At 42.4% G+C, this 24,088-nt stretch overlaps 1 protein-coding gene across 1 annotated transcript; it reads left to right on the top strand.

Annotated features, from left to right (window-relative positions):
- Positions 1–8,648: 8,648 nt before the first annotated feature.
- On the top strand, positions 8,649–24,023 carry LOC125898662 (trafficking protein particle complex subunit 14-like). Its single transcript, XM_049592497.1, has 13 exons — positions 8,649–8,859; positions 9,711–10,054; positions 10,828–10,923; positions 11,871–12,000; positions 12,900–12,986; positions 13,404–13,524; positions 15,716–15,863; positions 16,353–16,435; positions 17,852–18,003; positions 18,774–18,910; positions 19,002–19,080; positions 19,461–19,575; positions 20,485–24,023. Exons 1-13 carry the CDS (start codon positions 8,667–8,669, stop codon positions 20,639–20,641), a joined length of 1,842 nt encoding a protein of 613 aa, XP_049448454.1. The 5' UTR covers positions 8,649–8,666; the 3' UTR covers positions 20,642–24,023.
- Positions 24,024–24,088: the final 65 nt, after the last annotated feature.

Here is a 24,088-nt window from a genome sequence, read left to right as displayed (position 1 = left end):
GCCATGATCTAAAAGTCGGCCACGTACAGTGCGGGTGGAACACTGGACACCAGTTTGGTTTGACCACTGCTGCTGAAGCTCCTGTGATGTCATTCGGCGGTTTTGCCTGCACATGCGGATCAGGATGCGGTCATTTCTTGCTGAAGAAACCCTTGGACGCCCAGATCTTGGTTTGTCTTCCAAGCTGTTGGTTCGTCTGTATTTCTGCAGAGTGTATCCAACTGCTGAAGGACTGCATCTGCACTTCCTGGCTATCTGGCGGCAGCTGTACCCTTCCTGGCTGAGAATCTTTATCTTCAGGCGTGTTTCCTGCGTTAGGTTCCTTGTTTGAGCCATTTTTGTGTCTGAAGAACTTTCAAATGTGCTGGCTTTATGTAGACACGAAGCTTGGCAACAAAAATTGTGTCTTTTAATAAAAAGAACGACCTTCATCACTGGTACCAAAATGACCCAATACTCAAAATTTCTTATGTATTTTTATGGAACCAATCAATTTTAAGTTTTTAATTGCTTTTTTAGGATTTATTTAGTATTTTGGCTGTGACTGTACTAAAAGAAATTGCACTTGAAGACCTAAGAGTGATTCTTAATGCAATATTTCACAAATGCATGGGGTGTCCGAAAACTTTTTTCCACCACTGTGTGTATACATATATTTATATAATTATATATATATATATATATATATATATATATATACATACACACACACATATATATATATGTATATATATATATATATATATATATATATTATCATTGATATAAGAAAACAGAATTGCACCAAAATCAGGGATCTTTTCTTACAGTTTGTCTTCAAATATTCAGTACAAACTTTAGTTTGTAAACAACAACAGTAACTCAGAGTGAGATTCAGATTCGGTTTTTGTACCTAAACATTTCATGGTTCCAGCTTCACAAATGTGCGGATTTTTTTTGCTGCTTTTGCTCTTTATTATTTAATAGTTTTAATGTTGAGGTTTAAACTGTTGGTTGGATAAAACAAACATGATAACGGTGTCACTCTGGGCTCTGGGTCACTGTGACGCTATCTCTCACTATTTCTAGAATTTTAAACCAAACAATCAATCGATCCATGGAGAAAATAATCAACAGCTCTCCTCGGAGGAATGGCAGCATGTACACCGGCATTGTGAGCTTTTATTCAGTTCTATCTGTGTGATAAATGTCAGTTAGGTTTTAAATAACTCATTCAGTATTGAACAGGCTTTGCAACCAGCAACACACTGACAGCTCCAGGCCGTTACACACACACAGTCACTACCGTGAGAGCTGATACATGCGCTGCTAGCTTTGTATACTCAGGCTTTCCATTTACCTGTTCGAGATTTTAATAACTGCCACAGTTTGTAATGACTGTTCCTGCCTGCTGTCCCAACTTAAGTTCATTATATTAGTGTGTGTGTGTGTGTGTGCGTGTGCGTGTGCGTGTGCATGTGTGTGTAATGAGACAGTTTCCCAAGTGACTTTTTTTTGGCCTCCTGTTCCTGCTCAGCTGCATTTGTGGATCTTAAAGGTAGGATCTGGAGGATTTTCAAACAAAACAATATATAGACATATACAAATGAAATCCTGCTTAATCATCACCTATGGGCTTCTACTCATGTATGGTGGTGACTCTGTTTGCAGAGCTCCTGCCCTTTAACCGTATTTTGATGTTCTTGTGAGCTCGGACCGCTTCTGGGCAGAGATTTCCCCAGCCAATGAGAGAGCGCAGGTGCCGTGCGCGAGCGTGTCCGAGCGTGTGCGAGCGTGCACCAGCGTGAGCCTTGCCTGAACCTCTTCTGTGAAGCCTTTTTCCATACCTCCGGGCTCCATACACCCAGGAGAGTTGAGGAGGGGCCAAATTTGAATGTGTGTTTACAAACAGCAACTGGAAAATCCTCCAGACCCTACCTTTAAGTAGAGATGCACCGAAATGAAAATTTGTGGCCGCAGCCGCAGCCGAATAATATTAAACGCTTGGCCGAATACCGAGTATCGAATACCGAATATTGTTGTTTAGTTTTTCATTAGTTTTTGCAGATGAGCCCCCTCCAGATTAGTGTTGTCAGGGTACCAATATTGGGACCCACTGTACGATACCAGTGAAAGTATCATGCTTCTGAGTAGTACCACGATACCACAGCGAAAATGAGGCAGATGTGCCTTTTGTCATTTCTAAAAAGATAAATCACTTTTCTATTATAGGCTATATCAATGATATTTCAATGGAATAAATTACTTATTGACTTATTCATACTTCAAAAACAGCATCAATGAGTGATGAACACAGGGGGGATCAAAATAAAATAAATAAATAAAATAAAAATCAACCAGCCACCCTCCTCCGCCGACAAGTAAAGAACAGTCCCTAAAGTGCGGTGAGGTTTGTGGACCATGAACGGCTCGTTTCTCCTCTGACATGTCACATACCTGTGTTCGGCTGGCTCGGCTGTTCAGGTACTTCTGGGCAGTCATGGCGCCAAGAAGAGGATATTATTGGAGCCGACTTCTCCGTCACCGGTAAGCCGATGGCCGCCGTATTTGACAGGAATGCATTACTGTCTGTGTCTGTGACCCCCGTTCAACCCACAATCGGTGGGATTCGCCTTTAGTTTCTGCTGCTGGTTGAAATCTGTAGGCTGCTCGCACAGCGTGCTGAATGATTTAAGCCTATTTTGCTCGCTCAAAACTATTTTTAGTCGCAAATGCGAGTGCGGTGATGGACAGATTGCCACACTGCCGTCATGGCACGCTGTTTGATTGCGTTATCAAAACACGCCGCTATTATTCGGCCTTGCTTTTAACTTATTCCACCGAATACCGAATGTGTGTGTGTTTTTTTGCAATATTCAGCCGAATGTAATCGGTTACCGAATATTCGGTGCATCCCTAATCTTAAGAGTGTGTTACTGTGTCAGCTGCTCTCTGACAGCAGCAGGTGTGTTACCTGAGCGGAGACTTTCACTCTGACCAGAGGGCTCAGAGCAGCAGAGAAAGTATTTAAACCCTTTACTCTAGTAAAAGTAACTACCCTGTAAAATACTCTGTTACAGGTCAAAGTCCGGCATTTAAAATGTTACTGTATGAAAAGTATGTAAGTTTGGTCAGGAAAATGTACTTAAAGTATCACACGTTAAAGTCCTAAATGTCCCCTGTGACTGTTGTAGTCCTCTGCTATAACATATCATCAGATGATTCTGACTCATTAATGTAAAAACAGGATTTTACTGTTAGAGTTGGTTGAGGTTCATTGTGAACTATTAATTAATGATTATTTTAATTAAGGGTTAATCTGCAGATTATTTTCTCCATGGATCGACTGATTATTTGGTTTGTAAAAATTCTAGGAATAGTGAGAGATAGAGTCACACTGACCCAGAGCCCAGAGTGACACCTTTATCATGTTTGTTTTATCCAACCAACAGTTCAAACTTCAACATTAACATATTAAATAATAATAAAAAGCAAAAGCAGAAAAAAAAATCGCACATTTGTGAAGCTGGAACCATCAAATGTTTCAGAAAACGATTCAGATAGTCAAAATAGTCATAGTTCCTGCTCCACATGTACATTTTTATGTTTTAAGTGTAAAATTTTAATTTGTAAAGTAACTATTAACTGAAGGTGTCAGATAAATGTAGTAAAGTAGAGGCAGACAGTGAATAGTACTGACAGTACCTGAGTAAATGTATTTAGTTACATTCCACCACTGGCTGCTGTTCATATTATCTTTATGAGTTTGTGAGTATGACAACTCGTGACTTGCTTGAATTCTAGCAACGACCCGACCTGACTTGCTTGATTTTCACCACAGTGCTCTGGGACTTGCTTTGGACTTGCACATGTATGACTTATTCCCACCTCTGATATAAAGCATATTAAAGGGTAAAAGTAAAAGCAGGCTAGTTAGCATTGCTAGATGTGTGTTAGCTTAAATGTTTGGTTATTGTTAACTTAGCTGTAAACATGCTAGCTCACGTTCTTACTTACATTTTACTTTTCCTCCGATGGTCGGGTGTCCTCCATCTTCTGAACACAAGCTGAGAATCTCTCTGATTCAAACCTTAGCAGCTAGTAAAGGTTTCCTTCAGGCTAACTTTACTTTGAGCTAACTTCGTTTTTTTACCCGCGGTTTTTCTCGTAGAGAAACAAAATGGCGACGGTGACGCAGATTAGTAGAAACCGGAAAACGCCACACAATTTGTAAAAACTGAGGGATCACGAGGAGCCAATCACAGAGCTCCGTCTCGCTCTGTCAACCGTCGATGTGACGTCTTTTACCGACCAAACAACCGTCAGCACCGGCGATGTCACCGACGATTTAAAAACATCTATGTGCCATTGGGAGCGACTCCGGGTTGCCAGATAATCAGCCACATCCCCTATTTCTCACTGCCCCTCTGCTCCGCCTTCCCGCTCCAATATAATAAATACAACCACTACTCTTCATCTGTCTTAATGACAAAAAAAATAATGTTGACAAATTAAGAAAAAGGCAACTTAAGGAAAAAACGGCTTCTACAATTTAAAAATCTAAAATAACAATAGTAATAATAATAATAATAATAATAATAATAATAATAAGGGACTGATTGTTACTTATGAAGGTCAAATAATGTCAAATAATTTTAAATAAAAGAATAAAATAAATAATTTTTAAATAAAAGCAGTGGGAAAGAGCTTTTGTGTTGTATTTAGGCTCACGGCCGGGCTCCACCGGCTGCAAACGTAAGCGTCATGTCAGCGTAGCGTTGTGGCGTATTCATATGGGCTCCACTGACTGTATACGGAAGCGGCACGTAGAGAAGCCGAGCCGAGAGGCTGCATGTAGGCTGCATGAAATGTTAAAGCATTTCCCACCTAAGTTATTACATATATTTGAGTTATCTACAAGTTTACTGTACTGTTTGTCATCTACTCGCTTTCAAATGTCCGCCACAGACATTTACACAATGTCACGGATAAACATGGGTAAATGCATGAAAAAAAATCATCACATATCACCTCTGATAATGGTTTGTTCATTTAAAAACACATTGTGCTCGTTTAGCACACTATTTCATGTAGTTTTTATCTGCTGGAGGGTCGCGTAGGGGAGCGTAGCGCTACAAAAATAGAAGAGCATCCTAAAATAGAGAGTTGTTGCGCGGCAGTCGGGAGTTGTCGTGCCGCTCCCGTTGCCGGTGGAGCCGCTGTAATTGATTAACAGGGGGCGAGCTGCTACGGGACTCGCGCTGCAGACATGTCGCGCCGCTGACATGCCCAGTGGATCTCGGCCGTTATGGTTGTATTTTGTATTTATTCTTATGCTAATTTTTAAAGAAAACATGTTTTCCAAACCTGCAGGCGTGTTTGGAAAACATGTTTTACTTTAAAAATTAGATAATTTAAATAAAAGCAGTGGGAAGGAGCTTATGTTTTTTTGTTTTGTTTAGGTTTTTTTGGCTTAGGACAGGAGTAGACATATTTTGATGGTTGTATTTTGTAGGCGTATTTATCTTATGCTATTGTTTGGGGGGGGGGGTCAGACAGCATGTTTTACTTTAAAAATCACAACCAGAAACTCTCTTTTGTTCTCATTTTGATATTAATTATTCATCATGTTCTTGTAAAACAAATTGTCACTTGTGGCATTTAGGGGTGGAGTTCAGTGTGAGCAGGTGGTGATTACATACAACACATCCAATACACAAACAAACAACATCACTCCATCATAACATACTAACAGACAAAAAAAAAAACGGCAGACAAAAACTAAACAATGAGCGCGTTTACATGCACACTAATAAACCGATCATTATCTGATTTCTGGAGTTACCTGATTATTCAAGTGGTCACGTAAACAGCATAATCCGATGTGCTTTATCAGATAAAAGCCATTATCTGATTATGAGAAATCAGATAAACACATCTAGGTTTTTCCCCAATAGTCAGATTATTCGGTGCATGTATACCCTTTAATCTGGTTTCTTTCGGGTTTTGCTATTTTATACTCCCACTCCACTACATTTTAGAGGGAAATATTGTACTTTCTACTCCACTACGTTAATCTGACATTTTTTGATTTTACATAAAATAATATATTTTTATATTCTCAGTATTTAAATTGTCACTTTTATTTTATCTTAGGCAAGGCAAGTTTATTTGTAGAGCACAATTCGTACACAAAGTAATTCAAAGTGCTTTACAGAACAAGAAAATGCATTAAAATCACAATACAAAATAAAAACATAAATAATCATTATAAAATGAACTTTAAAAGAGAAGAGTGCAGATAAGATCCTTTCAGTCATATGCACAGTGAAATAGAACTGTTTTGAGCCTAGATTTGAACATTGTCAGAGTAGAGGCCTGTCTCACATCTTCAGAAAGACTGTTCCAGATTTTAGCTGCATAAAACTGGAATCCTGATTCCCCATGTTTAGTCCTGACTCTGGGCACCAGCAGGAGGCCGGTCCCTGAGGTCCTCAGAGTCCGAGATGGTTCATATGGCACTAACATGTCAGAGATGTACTTTGGTGCTAGGCCGTGGAGAGACAGTACACAAGCAGAGCTGCTTTAAAGTCTATTCTCTGAGCCACAGGAAGCCAGTGTAGAGACCTGAGCACAGGACTAATGTGCTCGTACTTCCTGGTTCTGGTCAGGACCCGAGCAGCAGCATTCTGGATGTACTGCAGCTGTCTTACGGCCCGTTTGGAGAGGCCAGTGAGCATCTTATATGTTATGCACTTTGTGTGACAGGTTTATGTACAATACACTTGTATATTGCACTTTGCAGTACTTCTACTACGAATCTACCCAAAGTATGTAAAATTGGCTCCACATTGATAAACTACACATTAGGCACACACAGCAGTAGCTCAGTTGGGAACCAGAGGGTCGCCTGTTTGAGTCCCCGTCTGGACCAAAATATGGAGTGTGGACTGGTGGCTGGAGAGGGGCCAGTTCACCTCCTGGGCACTGCCGAGGTGCCCTTGAGCACTGAATTTCTCCCCCCTACTGCTCGGGGTGCCTGACCAAGGACAGCCCCCTCACTCTGACATCTCTCCACTTTGTGCATGTATAGGTCCTGTTTGTGCATGTGTGTGTCTTTCGGACCTGTGTGTAATTGACAAGCAAGAATGAAAACATTGAATTTCTCCTCAGGGGGATTAATAAAGTAAATAACTTAAACTTATAAACTACACATTAGAATGCTCTCACATGTATTTGTTAATGATAAAAACAAACAGTACTGTAAGAATATAAGCTGTCAGCATGATGAGTGCTTTATTTTGAAAATATATGACTTGCGTACTTTTAGAGGTTTTTCAAGGATATGAGTACCTGCTGTAACAGGAAGTTTGAGCTTTATGTCATGTACTTGGGAAGAAATCCAACTGAAGGACTGAATCATGTAAACCAGGTTTTTCTGATTATCAGATTACTGAAGTGCGCGTAAACACGTCAAATCGGATTATTACCATTACCTGATTATTCCCAGTTATCTGATTATTGTACGCATGTAAACGTGCCCAGTGTACCTCACGTGACACATGGACAAATAGTCATACAATCATAACAATATTGCAAAACTAGCTCGACCGCTACAAATTCAAATTGACAAAACAGGCATTCTTAAAGAGATAAGAGCAGAGACCATTCACAGTTTTAAGTTTCACCCCACATCTTTTCTCACCACCCCTCAGCTTCAATAAACTTTTTCCACCTATCTAAGTAACTTTGAATTGATTGATTATTTTGGCAGGATGTTATAACTTTAACCAATCAATTTTATTTATACAGCCCAATAAGACAAATCACAATTTGCCTCACAGGGCTTTACAGCATACGACATCCCTCTGTCCTTTGGACCCTCACAGTTGATCAGGAAAAACTCCCCCAAAAAACCCTTTAACAGGGAAAAAAAAGTAAACTCCTAAATGTTTAGCATTTTTCCAGTTGCTAGAAAGTTATGAATTAATTCTAATTGAAAGCTGTAAATGAGTCAACAGTCGACCAAAAATCAGTTTCCATGGTCTAAAGTATCCTCCCATTTTTAATAAGTAGCCTACTGTATGGAATACTTCCCAAGGACTGGTGTGTTAAATAAAAATTATACATTACATTCTATAAATGTATAAAATATATAAACATATCTACCTTCTTTATCTATACTGCAGTTTCATTCATAAAGTTAACATGAACATTATAGCTGAGCTATATGAAATGACCATTGTGTTTTTATTTAATGTCTCATGTTCTTGTCTTTTTAAATGCAGAAAATTACATCTCCTTTATCTCTTCCAACCTGAAGCACAATCTTTTTCTTCTTAATCACGTTAGTTAACTTTCAGTGATATCATGTTTAGGTCAACCATGAGACAGTTGAGAAGTCCATGGACCTGCTGTACCACTTTATATTTGCTGTCTTTTGTTATTTTATGTATTTTGACAATTATCCTGACATGTTTCGTGTTCTTTTCAATAACCTGTGATGTCTGACAGTATTGTTGTTGTTTTTGATAACAAACCACTGCGGGGCGCACTGGTCTAATTTTTCTGTAACCCAGACAATGTGCGTGCTTTTATTTTGAAAGCGACGACAGGAAGTGTGTGTGTTTTATTGTCTGTTGACTCCGGTCCTGTCCCTGCTCGCTCAGCCTCCTCCGGTCGTCGTCATGGTGCAGATGATGGAGTCGCAGTGCGAGTATTTCATGTATTTCCCGGCGGTGCCCATCACGGATCTGTCGGACCCGGCCCGGTACCGCACTCTGCCCCGCCGGAGTCACCTCTACCTGGGCGAGACGGTCCGCTTTCTCCTGGTGCTGCGCTGCAGGGACGCTGGGGCGACGCCAACCGAGCACGGCCCCGGTAAGGGGGAGGAGGTGGGAGGGCAGGAGGAGGATGCCCACATCCGACCGGCACAGGATGAAAGGGAGGAGGGAGAAAGATAAACCGAGATATGTTTCATGTCTCTGTAACACAGCCAATCACTGTGCGTTAATCAGTACTGAGTCCGTGGTGTCAGCATGCTGATGTTTAATGTCCTCTAATATTCATAGAGGGACTCACAGTGTGATGAGACTAAACAATATTTACATCATTTTATATTTTACTCAACGTGAATTCAAGGCGACACGGAGGGAATCCTGCTGTTAGATCAAATTCATTCTGTACCTTTCTCCATCTTTGTTTTTACCAGACGCTGTGCAGAGGTCATATCTGTCATACAGAGTCAGAGCAGGGACAAAACACAACCCAATAACAGGGTACATTTGATATAATGATTGTTGATGTATGTGATGAATATTGATGAAACCAGAGCCAAATCCCAAGAGAAGATTTAACCAAATCACCAGAGAGCACTAAACCAAATGAAGAACAGAACTCCGGACAATATTTCACCAAACCAGGGCTAATACTCTGCAGAATACTGACCCAAACCAGGGCTAATACTCTGCAGAATACTGAGCCAAACCAGGGCTAATACTCTGCAGAATACTGACCCAAACCAGGGCTAATACTCTGCAGAATACTGAGCCAAACCAGGGCTAATACTCTGCAGAATACTGAGCCAAACCAGGACCAAAATATTAAAAACACTGGACCAAATCAGGGCTAAAAGCAGAGACAGTATCAGGGGGTCAGGATTATACAATGACTGTAGCCAATCAAGATTGTCACAAGCATGAATTCATCTGTGTGTGCACATGATTTTCCAGCAGGGGCCACAGACGGCACTGCAGCCGGTTTTGGGACAGAGTCGGCCAGTAGCCGGGCGTGGAGAGAGCTGGCTGGCTCTCTGTGTGCCGTGGCCAGCGTGAGTCCAGGTGAAAGTAGCCGCCATCGGGGCAACCACCACCAGCATCACCACGACTACCAGAGCAGCGGGGATGAAGCCAACGATGACGGTGAGGAAGACTACATTGCAGCAGCAGAGGCAGCCATTGCGGCGCTCGGCAGCAGGGTGGACTCCCGGTGTCGGAGCTTCCGGGACTGCAAGCCTCTGCTCATCCACAACTCATCTGGGACGGCGGCGAGGGAGTTCCGCAGGGCGCCTGTTCAGGTACAGCAGTGTTGAGACTCACATTGATTGTCTAGAAAGGAAGGAGAACTAAATACCTCATCAACAATGGGATGGATTGATATGAAATTTTGTGCAGACATTCATGATTCATTCCCAAAAGACAAATCATACTGAAGTTGATGCCTTCATTACTTATCCCTCAGAGCCACAGGCAGGTCAGAGTTCTAACATATCCAATGAAATATCTCAGCAACTATTGGATGGATTGTTGATGGATTTAGTGCTGACATTCATGATCCCCAGAGGATGAACCCCTCCGACTTTTGCTCCCTCCTGATTTATCCTTTAGTGTCACCTGCAGGTCAAAGCCCGAATTGTAAAAACTTTAGTGATCCTCTGACTTGTCATCAGGTCAACATGTTAACATGTCCAACACTTTGGTTTATGACCAAATACCTGCAGAACTGATGACATTCACTTCAGCCTCAGCTGGTCTCTGTTTACTGCTAATTAGCAACAGTTAGCATGCTAACATGCTATACTAAGATGGTGCACACATTATACCTGCCCAACATCAGTGTGTTGCTGTGCTGTACATGCATGAAAAGTTATGTTATGGAGTGAGTTATAAGTGAACATCAGTGCCATTCTCCACCCAGTGCTTCCCTCTGCTGACGCTGGCATCTACAAACTGCATCACTTTTTTTTCATATATTTATAATACCTCTGAGCTGAGGTTACTGAACCCTGAGCTGCTGCTCAGTAAGGGTTCATCATGACTTCTCATCAGTGTGTCTGTGTCTCCATGTCAGTCTCCTCTGGACGAGCCAGTGGTTTTGACGGATGAAGTGATCTTCCCCCTCACCGTGTCTCTGGACAAACTCCCCGTCAGCACCCTGAAAGTCAAGGTCAGGAGGAACATCTGTCCGTCTGTTCTCCCTCACAGTCTGTTGGTGAAGTGTAAAAGCTGTTTGCAAACTCAGGTGGGATCCAAGAAATTGATCTTAGGTCCACTGCGAAATGGGGACCTGTGGTTTGCTTCTAGAAACCTTCAAGCTTATATAATTTCACAGAGTTCCAACATCATGAAGACATGAGACAGGTTAAGGATTTAAACATTAAGAGAATTTTCACCTATAAAATAATCATTTGTATATCAGTTTCTCACCCAGTGTTATGTTGAATCTTTTTACTTTAATTCCTCTTTGTTTTTTTGTTGTGTTTTGCTTTTTTTTTTTTAATGACATGCAGCAAAGGGCTGCAGGCCACGGCCGCTGCAGCAGGGTGGTGCCTCTGTACATGGGGCGCCAGCACTATCCTCTACGCAACCAACACCCCACGTTTTGTCGTTTAAAGACTATTTTTTGGGCCTTTGTCTTTAATCAATAGGACAGCATTAAGTATTAAAGGGGAGAGAGGGGGAATGACATGCAGCAAAGGTTGGGACTGAACCCACAGCCACTGTGGCAAGGACATTAGACTCACTGGATGAGATCGGCCTGCATCTTGCTGCAGGGCCTGACTCTAAAAACTGCAATCGCCTTGATCTCACGAGATTATCGCTGTCCACTTTTGTATGGCGTCAGAGCAAGTTGGTATGAAGTCAGACACAAAACTGCATCATGCTGCGATCGCCGGTGATCGAATCCGCGCAGGCCTGACTCATCTCAAATGAGCCTGTTGGCTTCATACATGCGACGCCCGCTGAGCTACTATGGCCTGAAATTTTTTCACAGATTTAGTGTTACACAGGGTGAGTTATTAATACACAAATGGTTATTTTTTGGGTGACTATTCCTTTAAGAGTCAGTATAGTATGTTTGGTCAGCAGTTTTCTTCTTCTGTGTGCGTTCAGGTGATGGTCACGGTGTGGAAGAAAGAGGCAGAGAAAGCGGAGGTGCAGGAGCTCGGCTACCTGAGCGTCCTACAGCAACGAGAGCCAACACACACCTTCAGACACGACCTGAACACCTTCAAAGCTCAGGGTACTACACACACACCTTTCTGCTTTCATACCTGTGAGGACCCTCATGAGTTAATCCATTTCCTGGTCTGTAATGCTTAAAACCAAGTCTGGAGACAGAGGGAGGCAGCGTGTCCCCATCGTGACGGCCAGGGGCCAGACGCTTAAACAATGTGTACCCACGCTTACGCCTTTCTGCACACACAGGGGCCGTACATGTGCCGCGTCTTTCTTTTCACGCCAACTTTCAAGAGCGTGGAGGCAGGTGGCGTCTGAAGTTGTTAAGCAACCATAACATGCACAGCATCATGGCCAACTTACCTGAAATCCTGAGAGCAGAGCTGATCTTCTGTTTGTCGGCCTCAGGGATAGACGTGACAGCTCTGCACTAACATGATCAACTTCTCCTCCGTATTTATCACAGACTGATATTTACTGAAGAAGGAAAGATTTCTCCCAGCTGTGATTGGTTGTTCCTCGTCACATGCGGTCCATACTGCTGTGTTCCAAAAGTTGAACTGGCAAACAGGCACTCAGAAACACATGTGCGTCACAAAGGCTATAGAGTGCCGCGCGTCTACGCTGAAAGCCATTGATTTTAGGGTGCAAAATACATGACGTGTATGGCCACATAAACTGGTATTCATAAAGGAGGAATGTTGGGACCTCACGCATTTTTCAAGGCAGGCGCACACACAACTTTAGCTAAGAGGCTTTGCTGCTCACCTTTGTCCAGTATGATCTTAGACTGAAATTATTTGGGTGTTTAACTGTTGGTCGCATAAAAAAAGATCAAAGACATCACCTCGGACTCTGGGAAATTGCGATTTTCACTTTTTTTGACATTTCACAGACTGAACAATTAATCTGTAATAAAACTAATTGTTGGTTAGTTAACATGTATTTTGCTTCCGTCCACAGTGAGCACCACTCTGACCGTCCTGCCGCCTCCCACTGTCCGCTGTAAACAGATGACCGTCTCTGGGAGGCACCTCGCCGTCCTCAAAGGTCAGCGATCATTCTTTTTATATTGTTATTATGGGATTCACACCAGACCAACAGGCTCATAATGTAAAAATAGTGGAGCAGAGGACAAAGCAGTGAATCTGGTTAAGGCAGGAAGTGACACAGCCTCTCAGATCATCCCACTGGACAATGGAAAAAAAGCAGAGGTGACGTGGGGCACTTTTCCACTCTGAGTTGAAGTTTTTTCATCTCAAGGAGTTCGGAGAGCTAAGGCAAAAATGTATTAAAATTATTACAAAAAGCCACTGCCAGCCGCTGAAACACTTCCTGTGTGGTCGGCACAAAAAAGCCATTAAAATAATCTTTGGTAAAAGTGAATTATCATAGTATTTTGTTTCAGAGTTTTGAACACTTTGGTCTACAACTAAAATACTTATTCTTATTCCTCCTTCCTGTCAGTGTTGAACGAGTCTTCACAGGAGGAAGTGAGTGTTCGGGACGTTCGGATTTTACCAAACCTCAATGCCTCCTACCTTCCCATGATGCCGGATGGCTCCGTGCTGCTGGTGGACAACGTGTGGTACGTACAGAAACATGTGGAGTTCTGTCATGTCTGACGTGTATTGTTTTATCATGTGTTACATCGTGATCCAGGTGTATACTGGATTCTGATTGGCTGCAGGGTTTCTGTTCAGTCCTGATTATGGATGGCTCCTGAGTTGCTCCAGTGAAACCGTCTGTTTACCACTTTAAATTAATGCACTGGTAACACACAAGGCACTTACGGAATTTTTTATAGTTGTAAACCGTGGTTTTATTTCGTGTTCACACCACAAGAACGAGGAATTATCACAGTTCTTAGAACGTCATTTTGAGGGACTTTTTTAGCTCCTATTTCAGACTATACTCCCCGAGCACAAGAGGAACTATGAGTATGTGGTAATTGGTTGAATGCAGCTGGCACTAATTAAAATTAATTAAAAACCTATTAGCTGTTTGAACAGCTGGTAAAGAAAAACTTGAAACGCACAAATGGACCAACAGTGAAGTCTGCGCTTTACAGAGCATATATGTGATGGGGAAATATGTCATTTGGTCATGGACTTTCCACGTCCACATATGACGTCCAAGGTACCCTGGGTGTGTTGGTTGTTGACGTTCTGGGACGCAGCATCAACTTCAGCCTGTTACATGCATTGTCTGTTTTCAAAATACACTTCTGTTTTCACAGGAAATGTACAGTTTGATACAGTCTCTTTCAAAATAAAAGCACTACGTCAATACAACACCACAATTTGACTTTTTTTTCCTTTTCCTTTCCAACAACAAAAACAGGTAGAACTTAACTTAATCATCACCCTTCTGAGTGCCTCAGATCTCTTCGTTTAAGTTCTACTTGTATCCCTAAACTGAAGAGCGCCAGAGGGACACCCTTTTCTACACCCAAGTAGCACTCCATGTATTTTGTTTTTTAACAGAAACATGTAATTGGGTTAAGGGAAAAAAGAACAGGGTTTGGCATTACAATCGTACGGGACACGAAAGTCGAAATCTCTCGGGTGAAAGTCTGTTTGACGGACCCATCCAGCACTCCTCCCGCCCGCCTCAGACAGACTTTTGCCACTTTAACTTTCGTCCTTGACCCACAGTGTTTCCCCCAACCTGTTTCAACAGGCAATCAGCTTGTAGTGAAGTCCACTGGTCAAGTCAAAATGACCGCAGATGGCGTGTTGTGCCGGTGTGAGACGGTGGGTCGCTGCTGCTGCTCGCTGTATGTGCTTATGCCCTGCCCACACACACATTCTCATTGACTGATGAATTGGCGCTGGTTATTTATATTATTGTGGCGTATTGATTATGAATACAGTCCATCTGATGCTGGTTTTGTTTCATCGCTGTAGCCAGTATCTCACTATCACTATCCTCATTCAGATTTTAAGAAGCTACAAATTATATTCAGCCACAAAATAAGTCTGAAAAGCTGCAAATCAGAACGAAGCACAGAGAGTTGTTGACTAGAGATGATACGCCGTCTCATGGTGGTCACTTCCTGTCAACGTTACAGATCAGAAGCACAGAGAGTTGTTGACTAGAGATGATACGCCGTCTCATGGTGGTCACTTCCTGTCAGCATTACAGATCAGAAGCACAGAGAGTTGTTGACTAGAGATGATACGCCGTCTCATGGTGGTCACTTCCTGTCGACGTTACAGATCAGAATCACAGAGAGTTGTTGACTAGAGATGATACGCCGTCTCATGGTGGTCACTTCCTGTCGACGTTACAGATCAGAAGCACAGAGAGTCGATGGCTAGAGATGATACACCGTCTCATGGTGGTCACTTCCTGTCAACGTTACAGATCAGACGCACAGAGAGTTGTTGACTAGAGATGATACGCCGTCTCATGGTGGTGACTTCCTGTCGACGTTACAGATCAGAAGCACAGAGAGTTGTTGACTAGAGATGATACGCCGTCTCATGGTGGTCACTTCCTGTCGACATTACAGATCAGAAGCACAGAGAGTCGTTGACTAGAGATGATACGCCGTCTCATGGCGGTCACTTCCTGTTAACCGCCAAATTGTTTGTTTCAACTCGTCTCGTTGTGAATTTTTGGTCTGAACTTGACCTTACATGACACCCTGTTTCCGTCTGCTTAGTTAAATTAAACAGTATTACCTCTGTTGCGAGTCTTTACATCTCAGTTTTCACACAAGTTTGATGGTTTAATGTGATGGTGCTCAAACTGCTTTGTGTCTTGCTCTGTAGCCATCAGTCCGGTGAGGTCGGCATGGCGTCTTTCTGCAGGGTGGACAGCCTGGCCTGCCGCCTTCCTAGCATGCTCAGCGCTTTGGAGGAGCATGACTTCCTGTTTCAGCTTCACCTCAATGACATGCCGCAAGACGACTCCAACGAGGTTTGTGATCTTTTATGTTTTTCTTATCATTGACTTTATTTCTGTTGTTTAACTATGGTCTTTGTGAGATTTTCTGTGGTTATTGGGGCCTGATTTGGTCGGGACATTTTTGAAAAGCAGATTTATATATTTTCTGCCAAGTTGTCCCAGTTTAAAGAAGGTTTAACATGTTTAGAAATCTATAAATCCAAATATTGAGAGACAAAAACTGTTGTCTGGTTCTTAGAAAACATGATTTACTTCAAGAGAGAAAAATGTTTTATTGCAGTTTGCAGAAAGTGGAAAACAATTTTTTGATAAACCTCAATTTCTTCTCCAGCGTTTGAAAAACATACATGATATAACATTTGTCTCCAGGTCCATGTTTCATGACTCGACTACACTGCTTCAGTATATCCTGTATTCCACCTGTATGAACTCCTCTTGTGGTCAGAACTTTTCCTTTATCTCACTACAACATGTTAGTTTTCCGTATGTTTTATTTTGAAGGGGCTGGAGGTTCCCCTGGTCGCTGTACTGCAGTGGTCGACTCCCAAGATGCCTTTCACCAACTGTATCTACACCCACTACAGGTAAGAACTGAGCAGGTAGGTGAAGAAGGTTGTCACCTGGGCGCCACCAGCAGGAGGGGAGTAAAGCGTAATTTGTAATTAATTTTAACCACCAATCATCTTCTACTTCTATGAAATCAGATATTTTCCTTTACCTTTTAGCCCCTCGTCCACAAACTGAGTTTTACAAAACGACTTCTAAGGTGCAGATTTTTTAAAACATTTGCATGTTGTTGCTGTGTGTAATGAGCCAACATATTCTCATAGAGTGTTTCATATGATATCCTACGGATTTGTGCCCCATGAATGACGTTACGTTACGTTCTTAACGTACAGTCATGTAGTTAACGTAAAGTTACTGTGGTTAGATTTAGGAAAAGAAACATGTTGAGGAAGTACTGTAAAATGACTCAAAGGTCACGAGGATTCGAACATGCGACTCCAGGGGAAAGTCCTGAGCGAAAGTCAGGTTTTTTCAGGACTGTTTCATTTTTTACTGCCAGCAGCACATTGGTCACGTGATTGCAGCCTTTCAAAATATGTGGGTTATGTACGAATTTGGGTGCATTGCTTGAATGAGCATGCTCCAGAAACAACAACGATGGAGGTCTACCAGTTTGTTTACCTCGTCGTTTGTCCACACGAGTCCCGTTTCAGTTTTACTGCACCTCGTGCACCAGAAAGATGTTGAATAAATATGTTTCAAATATGTACAAACAAAGAAATTATTAGCTTGTACTGTTTTGTTATTATTTGATTTGTTGGTATCGGCTCACTGCTCACACTCAGAATCTTCTTCTCTTGTATTTGACATATCGTTGACGTAGCCTTTATCACCACCCACTGGCCCGGCGAGTGTTTGGAGTCGTTTATATATTCTAGTGTGGACAGAAGGTTTCCATAAAACAAAGTTGTGGAGACTGGAAAATGAAAGTATCTGAGTAGACGAGAGCTTTAACGATTAGTCGATTAATTGAAGAGTAGATCTAAAGAAAACCAATCCCCAACTATCTTAACATTGGATTAATTGTTTCAGTCAAACATTTGCTGTTTTCAGCTGCTTAAATTTGAGAATTTATGACAGTAACTGAGGAGTCGTTGAGTTTTGGACATTGGTTGGACAAAAGAAACAAACTGAGGACGGCACCATGGGCTCTGGGAAATTGTATTTTTTAATTAATTGTGAGAATAATCTGGAGATTAATCAATAATGACAATAATAGTTGCAGCTCATGTGTAGGCAGGACCTTTACATTTTTCCCACTCACGTCTCTGCGTGTGTTACATTTTAAATGCAACATGCAGTTCACTTAAAGTGTCTTTTAAAGTTGTTATGAGTGAATTCAGTGTTCCTTGATGTCCGCAGGGACGTGTCCTGACTGTCTGTTTGTAAATCAACACATTTCTACCCTCCCACTGTCCTCCCGTCTCTCTCAGGTTGCCCAGTATCCGTCTGGACCGGCCGCGGTTCGTCATGACGGCCAGCTGTCCCAGCACCGTCAAGGTGAAGGAACACTTCAAGGTCAAATACATTCTGCTCAACAACCTGCAGGACTTCCTGGCTGTTCGACTCGTCTGGACTCCAGAGGGTCAGTCTGCTGATGCACTCTTTTATCTTTGTGAGGAGCAGTCAGTGTTAGACTGTGAGACATGTTGGAGACATGTTGTCTAGTCTTCACGTCTTCACAGAGCCAGTGTTATGTGTCAGCAGGGAGGGTTAGTTCACCTCCGACCTAATGAACGATTAGGTTTTGACTGTGCCTGATGTTCTGCTGCTCCATCTGTGCCCAGAGTCACTCTGCGCTCTGGGAGTGTGGTGAATAACCGACCAACAGTGACAGGTAAAGGTAGCACGCACATCCCAAAAAAACTTAATGCTGGGTGCTGGACCAAAAGGTAAGTATTTGCTCCTTGAAAATTTATTCACATGTTACGTTTCGGGCTCCTTCATCAGACTTGATGAAGGAGCCCGAAACGTAACGTGAATAAATTTTCAAGGAGCAGCTTCTGGTGTGCGGACTTTATCTTTTATTTCATTACTCCAACAGTGCCCCTAACGAACGCTCCAAGAGTGTCCACTAAACCTCTGTTAGTTACACCTTTGTGCAGCCCTGTGGGGAGAACACCACTTCACCACTGACCCAAATCAACCACATAAGACACCTTTAGAACAATTAAATCCACGTGCTTTATTAACATCAGACATGAAAACTCTTAAACACCTCGTTACTAGAGAAGGTGTTCCTCGTCAGGCGACACACCTGGGCAGAGCTACAGGAGATGGAGAAGGAGCACAACAACACATACAGCCATGATAATGTCAATAATTATATCTGTGTGTGTGTGTGTGTGTGTTGAGGTCGAGGTCAGGGTGAGGACGCGTCACTGGCGGCTGTGGTTTGTCACACTCCTCTCAGTAACCTCGGACACTGTCGCAAAGGCAGCACTCTGTCCTTCAGCGTGGCCTTTCAGATCCTCAAACCAGGACTGTATGAGGTACGCTGACTCTGATCTCAGACCAGTTCAAACACATTTAATCCTGAAGAAGCTCTCTCCTCTCATTAACTCCCTCTGTGTTTATCTGCAGCTGAGCCAACACATGAAGCTGAAGCTCCAGTTCACTGCCTCGGTGTCCAACCCTCCGCCTGATGCTCGGCCGCTCTCACGTAACAGAAAAACATCCTTTGATATTGTTATGAATATTTTAGAGCTGCGCTAACTATTATTTCTTTATGAGTCAATCTGCCTTTTATTCACTCCGTTAATCATTTAGTTTATGAAAGTGAAACATGTTCTGCAGTGTAATTTCCCAGAGCCCCAGGTGATGTCTTGAGATGTTGATGATCACTTCATAAATACACAGCTGTTCATTTTATTTTCATGTAGGACAAAAAAAAGCATCAGAACTCACTGAAGTGTTGATTTGATAAATAGTTTTCTGTTGATTTTGTCGATTGACTAATACGCGCAGCTCTAGAATATTCCACTCAGTGTAAATAAGATGCTAAAGTTATTGAGCGTGTCGTGTCCTCTCGTCACCGTCCAGGTAAAAACAGCCCGTCCAGCCCGGCGGTTCGAGACCTGCTGGACCGACACCAGGCCAGTTTGGGTCGATCACAGTCCTTCTCCCACCAGCAGCCGTCTCGATCCCACATCATGAGGTACGACCTGAAACACCGGGAAGATTTATTTTATTTACTCATCTAGCTGTAGACTGTGGATACTGTTTCACAACACATTCTCACTCCAAACTCGCCACATATCAACATTTGGTCATGGACTTTCCACTCCCCACGAGATATGACATGCAAGGTACCCAGGGTGTGTTTCACGTTTTGTTCTACAACATGAAATATGTCAGCAAATACCCTACTGTGAATTTAAAAGCTTTTATGTGTCTTAAAAAAGACGGTTGCTAACAAGCGGCTAAATGAGACTACAGAATGTCATAACGCAGACCATGGCCTCACAGCCTTTTTGGGGTGGAGACGCAACCTGGTCTTACTCTGAAGTCATCAAAATACAGTGCTTGGTCAGTGACTTTCTGTGTCAGACACAGACGAAAAAAGCCGTCCTTTCATGTTGACATGATACGCAGCTGGTCGCTGTTATTGTTTAATGGCCCCGGCGCTGTAAGGGGGAAACGTGGCGAGACAACAACGTAGGCAAAGGTGTTGGAAGTCCGAGTAACAAGCACCGACTTTCACTCGGGAGGCCGGTGATCAACACATTCTCACTCCGACCTCGTCACACATCGACGTTCGGTCATGGACTTTCTACATCAAAATATGACGTGCAAGGTACCCTGGCTGCGTTGGCTGTTGACGCAATACCTCAGTGCTGTACTTCAGTACTGAGGTACATGTACATTGTTATTTTTTGTAATCTGGACTGCGGGACAAGATCATGCAGAGACTTTAGGAAGAAAATCACCCTGAATTTGTTTGTGGGCATTACCTTATCATCGCAACTGCTGTAATGATCCCCACCAAGTTTCATCCAATCAGATTTCCGTGTGTGTGTGTGTGTGTCTGTGTGTCTGTGTGTCTGTCTGTGTTTGTGTGTGTCAGGACGGGCAGTGCCATGGAGCGGCGGGCCATCACTCCTCCCGTTGGCTCTCCGGTCGGCCGGCCGCTTTACCTGCCGCCGCAGGACAAGACGCTGCTGTCGCTGGACAAGATCGCCAAGAGGGAGTGTAAAGTGCTGGTGGTGGATCCTGTCAGCTAGGGAGCAAGGACGCAAGGAGGGAGGAGAGGAAAGGACAAGGAAGCAGTGAGAAGAGGCCTCAAAGGGAGGACATACTTCTGTTTAACCTGAGAAATCAATCAGTGAAAACAAAAAAAGTAAACATAAGACATGAAAAAATAAGATCGTGACAAGTTGTCAGTCACAAATAGAAACAGCTGAAGAAGAAGCGGAGAGGAAGATCATCTCCTCTTCAGCTTCTCTTCGTATTGAAAGTGAACCTGCTGCCTCGAGTTTCTGCAGGAGAGCATTTTAAACAGGAACACAAAGAAGAAAAAGAAACAAATGTCCTGATGAGAAAACAAACTGTCCTGCGATGAACAGACACTGTACGAAATGTGTTCACACTTTAAATGTCACATTTTAATGTATTATGATGTTTCTGTATTATTTAAAGGTTCTGTATGTAACTTCTTACATGTATTATTGTTTTTATTGCCAGTGGGTGGCTTACATAACTTAAAGACTTCCCCGTCTTTCTCTGTTGCCTCCAACAGCCTGTGGACTGACTTCTATGTCAAAGACTGGAATTATCCAGGAAAATCCAAAAAGGATGTGACATTACACGTTCCCAAGCCTCTCTTCAGCTAGCTCCAAAGCTAACAGTGAGCAATATTAGCTAAAGTAACACTAGGAAATGGAGTCCTCTAACTTCATGATGGTCCATGATAAACCTTCACGCAGCGCCCTGTAGCAGCTCGAACTCAGCCAGAGCAAGACCAAGCGCCCAAGCACCAAGGATCTGATCCCGGAGTCCTCTGTGGATCAGCAAACCTTCTGTTGCTGCCTTTACATGGTTAGACCCAGCACTGTTGCTGACCACCACCAGCTTACTGTGAACCCTGTGTCTGGGGTTTGCGCTAGCTGAATTCAAGTTGCAACAGCGCTAAGGTCTGAGCTGCCGTCCACTTTCCTGGAAAATAGTGTCCTAGAGGTGGGCGTCTCAGGTTCGATACCAAGGAAAAAAAACACTCATGTTAAAGGAACAGTGACATGTAAAATATATAGTGATAATGTGTTTTTAGTTGGCAGAGACGGACCTACATTTAGCAACTCATTCAGCCAGAACAAGACAGAGTTCAGAGGGTCTGATTTTGGACTGCTGTCTGATCCACCTGACTCCATGCCATCAGCAAATCCTCTGTTGCTGCAGTTACACGGCTTAGACCCCGTGCTGCTGCTGGCCACCATCCCGCTGTGAACCCGGAGGGTGGGGTTGTACTAGCTGAATTCAAATTGGTACAGCACTAAGGTCCGAGCTGCCGTCCACTTTCCTCCATGGGAGGTAGTGTCCTAGAGGCGAGGAGTGAGGTGAAGGGTCTGCAGACTGTGCTAGCTTACTAATTCTTGTCTTATTTGTGGTTTGATCCATTTAATTCAGCGCCCCATATCATAATTTTAGCACCACCCACTGCTGAAAAGAAATCCTGATGTTAGAGGAAAACACTGAAATATGAAATATAGGATTTAAATAGACTTAGATACTAAGTCCAAGTGCAGGAGCCTCTCTGGCACAAACTGGATCTTTAGTAACATTTTTATACATTTAAATACTATCTGAGTGGATATGTCAGTTGGCTAGCTTCTTGCCAAATTACTTCCCCAGCTAATATGATTTTGATACTAACTTAAGTATTATGATAAGACAGGAATGATTAGGCTATAAGCTAATTGTAAACTGAGGAAGGGTTAGCCAGCTAGCTTTGCTCTGCTTTACCTGGATCTGCTGTTGGTTGCTTCATAGCTTTAGCTGATAAAGTAATTTTCAAACAGTAAATTATCATTTAGCCGATGGTCCAAATGAAATATAGAAACATTAGTAACATTATTATATGATGGTTATTTATTTTGGTCAACGCCCAGGTGCCCGCTCGCAGCTACAGAGTACAGACAGTTAACGTCCTCAGAGAGAGGGGTCACTGATAACAAGATTTATGAAAGTAACATACAGAACCTTTAAAGGTGACATTACAGAGATGTTACAGGGAAGACAAACAGTTCACCTGGACTGAATTCATCTTTTATTTCAGTGTTATCATCAGTGTGTTCACAATCACATCCAACAGGTTTAAACAAACGTTAAATATAATCACAGCTCTCAGTTTCTCTCGTTCCTCAACCTGAACTGAAGAAAACAAAAACAGAAACATCTTAACTGTTGGACGGCTTGTGATTAAATGTGGTTTACTGCTGACTTTTTATGTGAAGGTTAACGGGCTTTCAGGCCAATGGGACATTTTTCAGGCTATTGAGGTTTCTGAATTATGAGCCGTCGGAACAATGACTGGTCCTTCTGACAAGAAGTGAAAATCAATTGATCATTTTTATCATGTGACAGCAGTTTTCAGTACCGTTGCTGTATTATCAATATTTTCATCTTAGACAGTTGTGCCTTCACATTTTGAGGATATGCAAAAAAATACACAACAAACAAATATACTGCATGTAATAAACTTATTTAATTCTCACTCAGATGCAGTTTTTGACTGTAAACAGTCAGACCTGGAGCCTGTTTCATGAAGTATGTGTGAGCACTGCTCAGTTCTCACATGCTCGGATGTTGAAAATATAGTGTTTGATTTGTGATTGATTGTGGGGTTTTTTTGTTTCAGATCACAGAGACGATGAGTCAATTAACCGATTAGAGGAAAATGGGCCCAAAGAAAATCACACTAACTGGGTCACTGAAAAAAAAATCTTCTGAGTTCACACAGTACTCTCCCTGTCATGTGACACTATGGGGACACCTTCTCATTTCAATCTTCTTCTTTTCAAATGTCAGTAATACATTTTGTGTCTGAATTATACAGTTTTCATCTCTGTCATAGTGGCTATTATCACAGAGGCCCGAAAAGGCAACGTCCAGTTGGCAGGAGAAAGTGTCTTGTATGTATAGTAGCTACAAAAGTTTGGGCACCCCTGGTGAAAATTTCTTTTACCGTGATTATTAGGTAAGTAGAAGATGAACTGATCTCCAAAAGGCATAAAGTTAAAAATGAAACGTAATGAAGCGTATGGAAAGCTGTGATACTTGCCAAAGGGGGCACTACTGAGCACTGACCATGCAGGGTGTCCAAACTTTAACTTCAGGCCATTTTCGTATTTTGGGTTTTTTTTGAAACGGGAAAAGATTGAAATTAAAAAGTGATGTTGCTTAAAATACTGAGGAAATGTTTCATCTTTAACTTTTTGCTGTTTGGAGATCAGTTCATCTTCTGCTTACTTAACTACTGACAGTAGACAAAGTTTTGACCAGGGGTGCCCAAACTTTTGCAAGCCACTGTAGGAGATAATATGCCAAAGGTAGGAAAAAATATCCTGTATGTCGGAAATAAACTTCAGAGAATTTATTCCTCTCACGGTTTATGTATATAACTGAAGGAAAGAATAAAACAACATTTTAACAGCTGATCAGTAACTTTTGAACAG

Source organism: Epinephelus fuscoguttatus, linkage group LG12, assembly GCF_011397635.1.
Source record: "Epinephelus fuscoguttatus linkage group LG12, E.fuscoguttatus.final_Chr_v1".
NCBI lineage: Eukaryota > Metazoa > Chordata > Actinopteri > Perciformes > Serranidae > Epinephelus > Epinephelus fuscoguttatus.
This window is presented reverse-complemented; position numbering and strand designations above follow the sequence as displayed.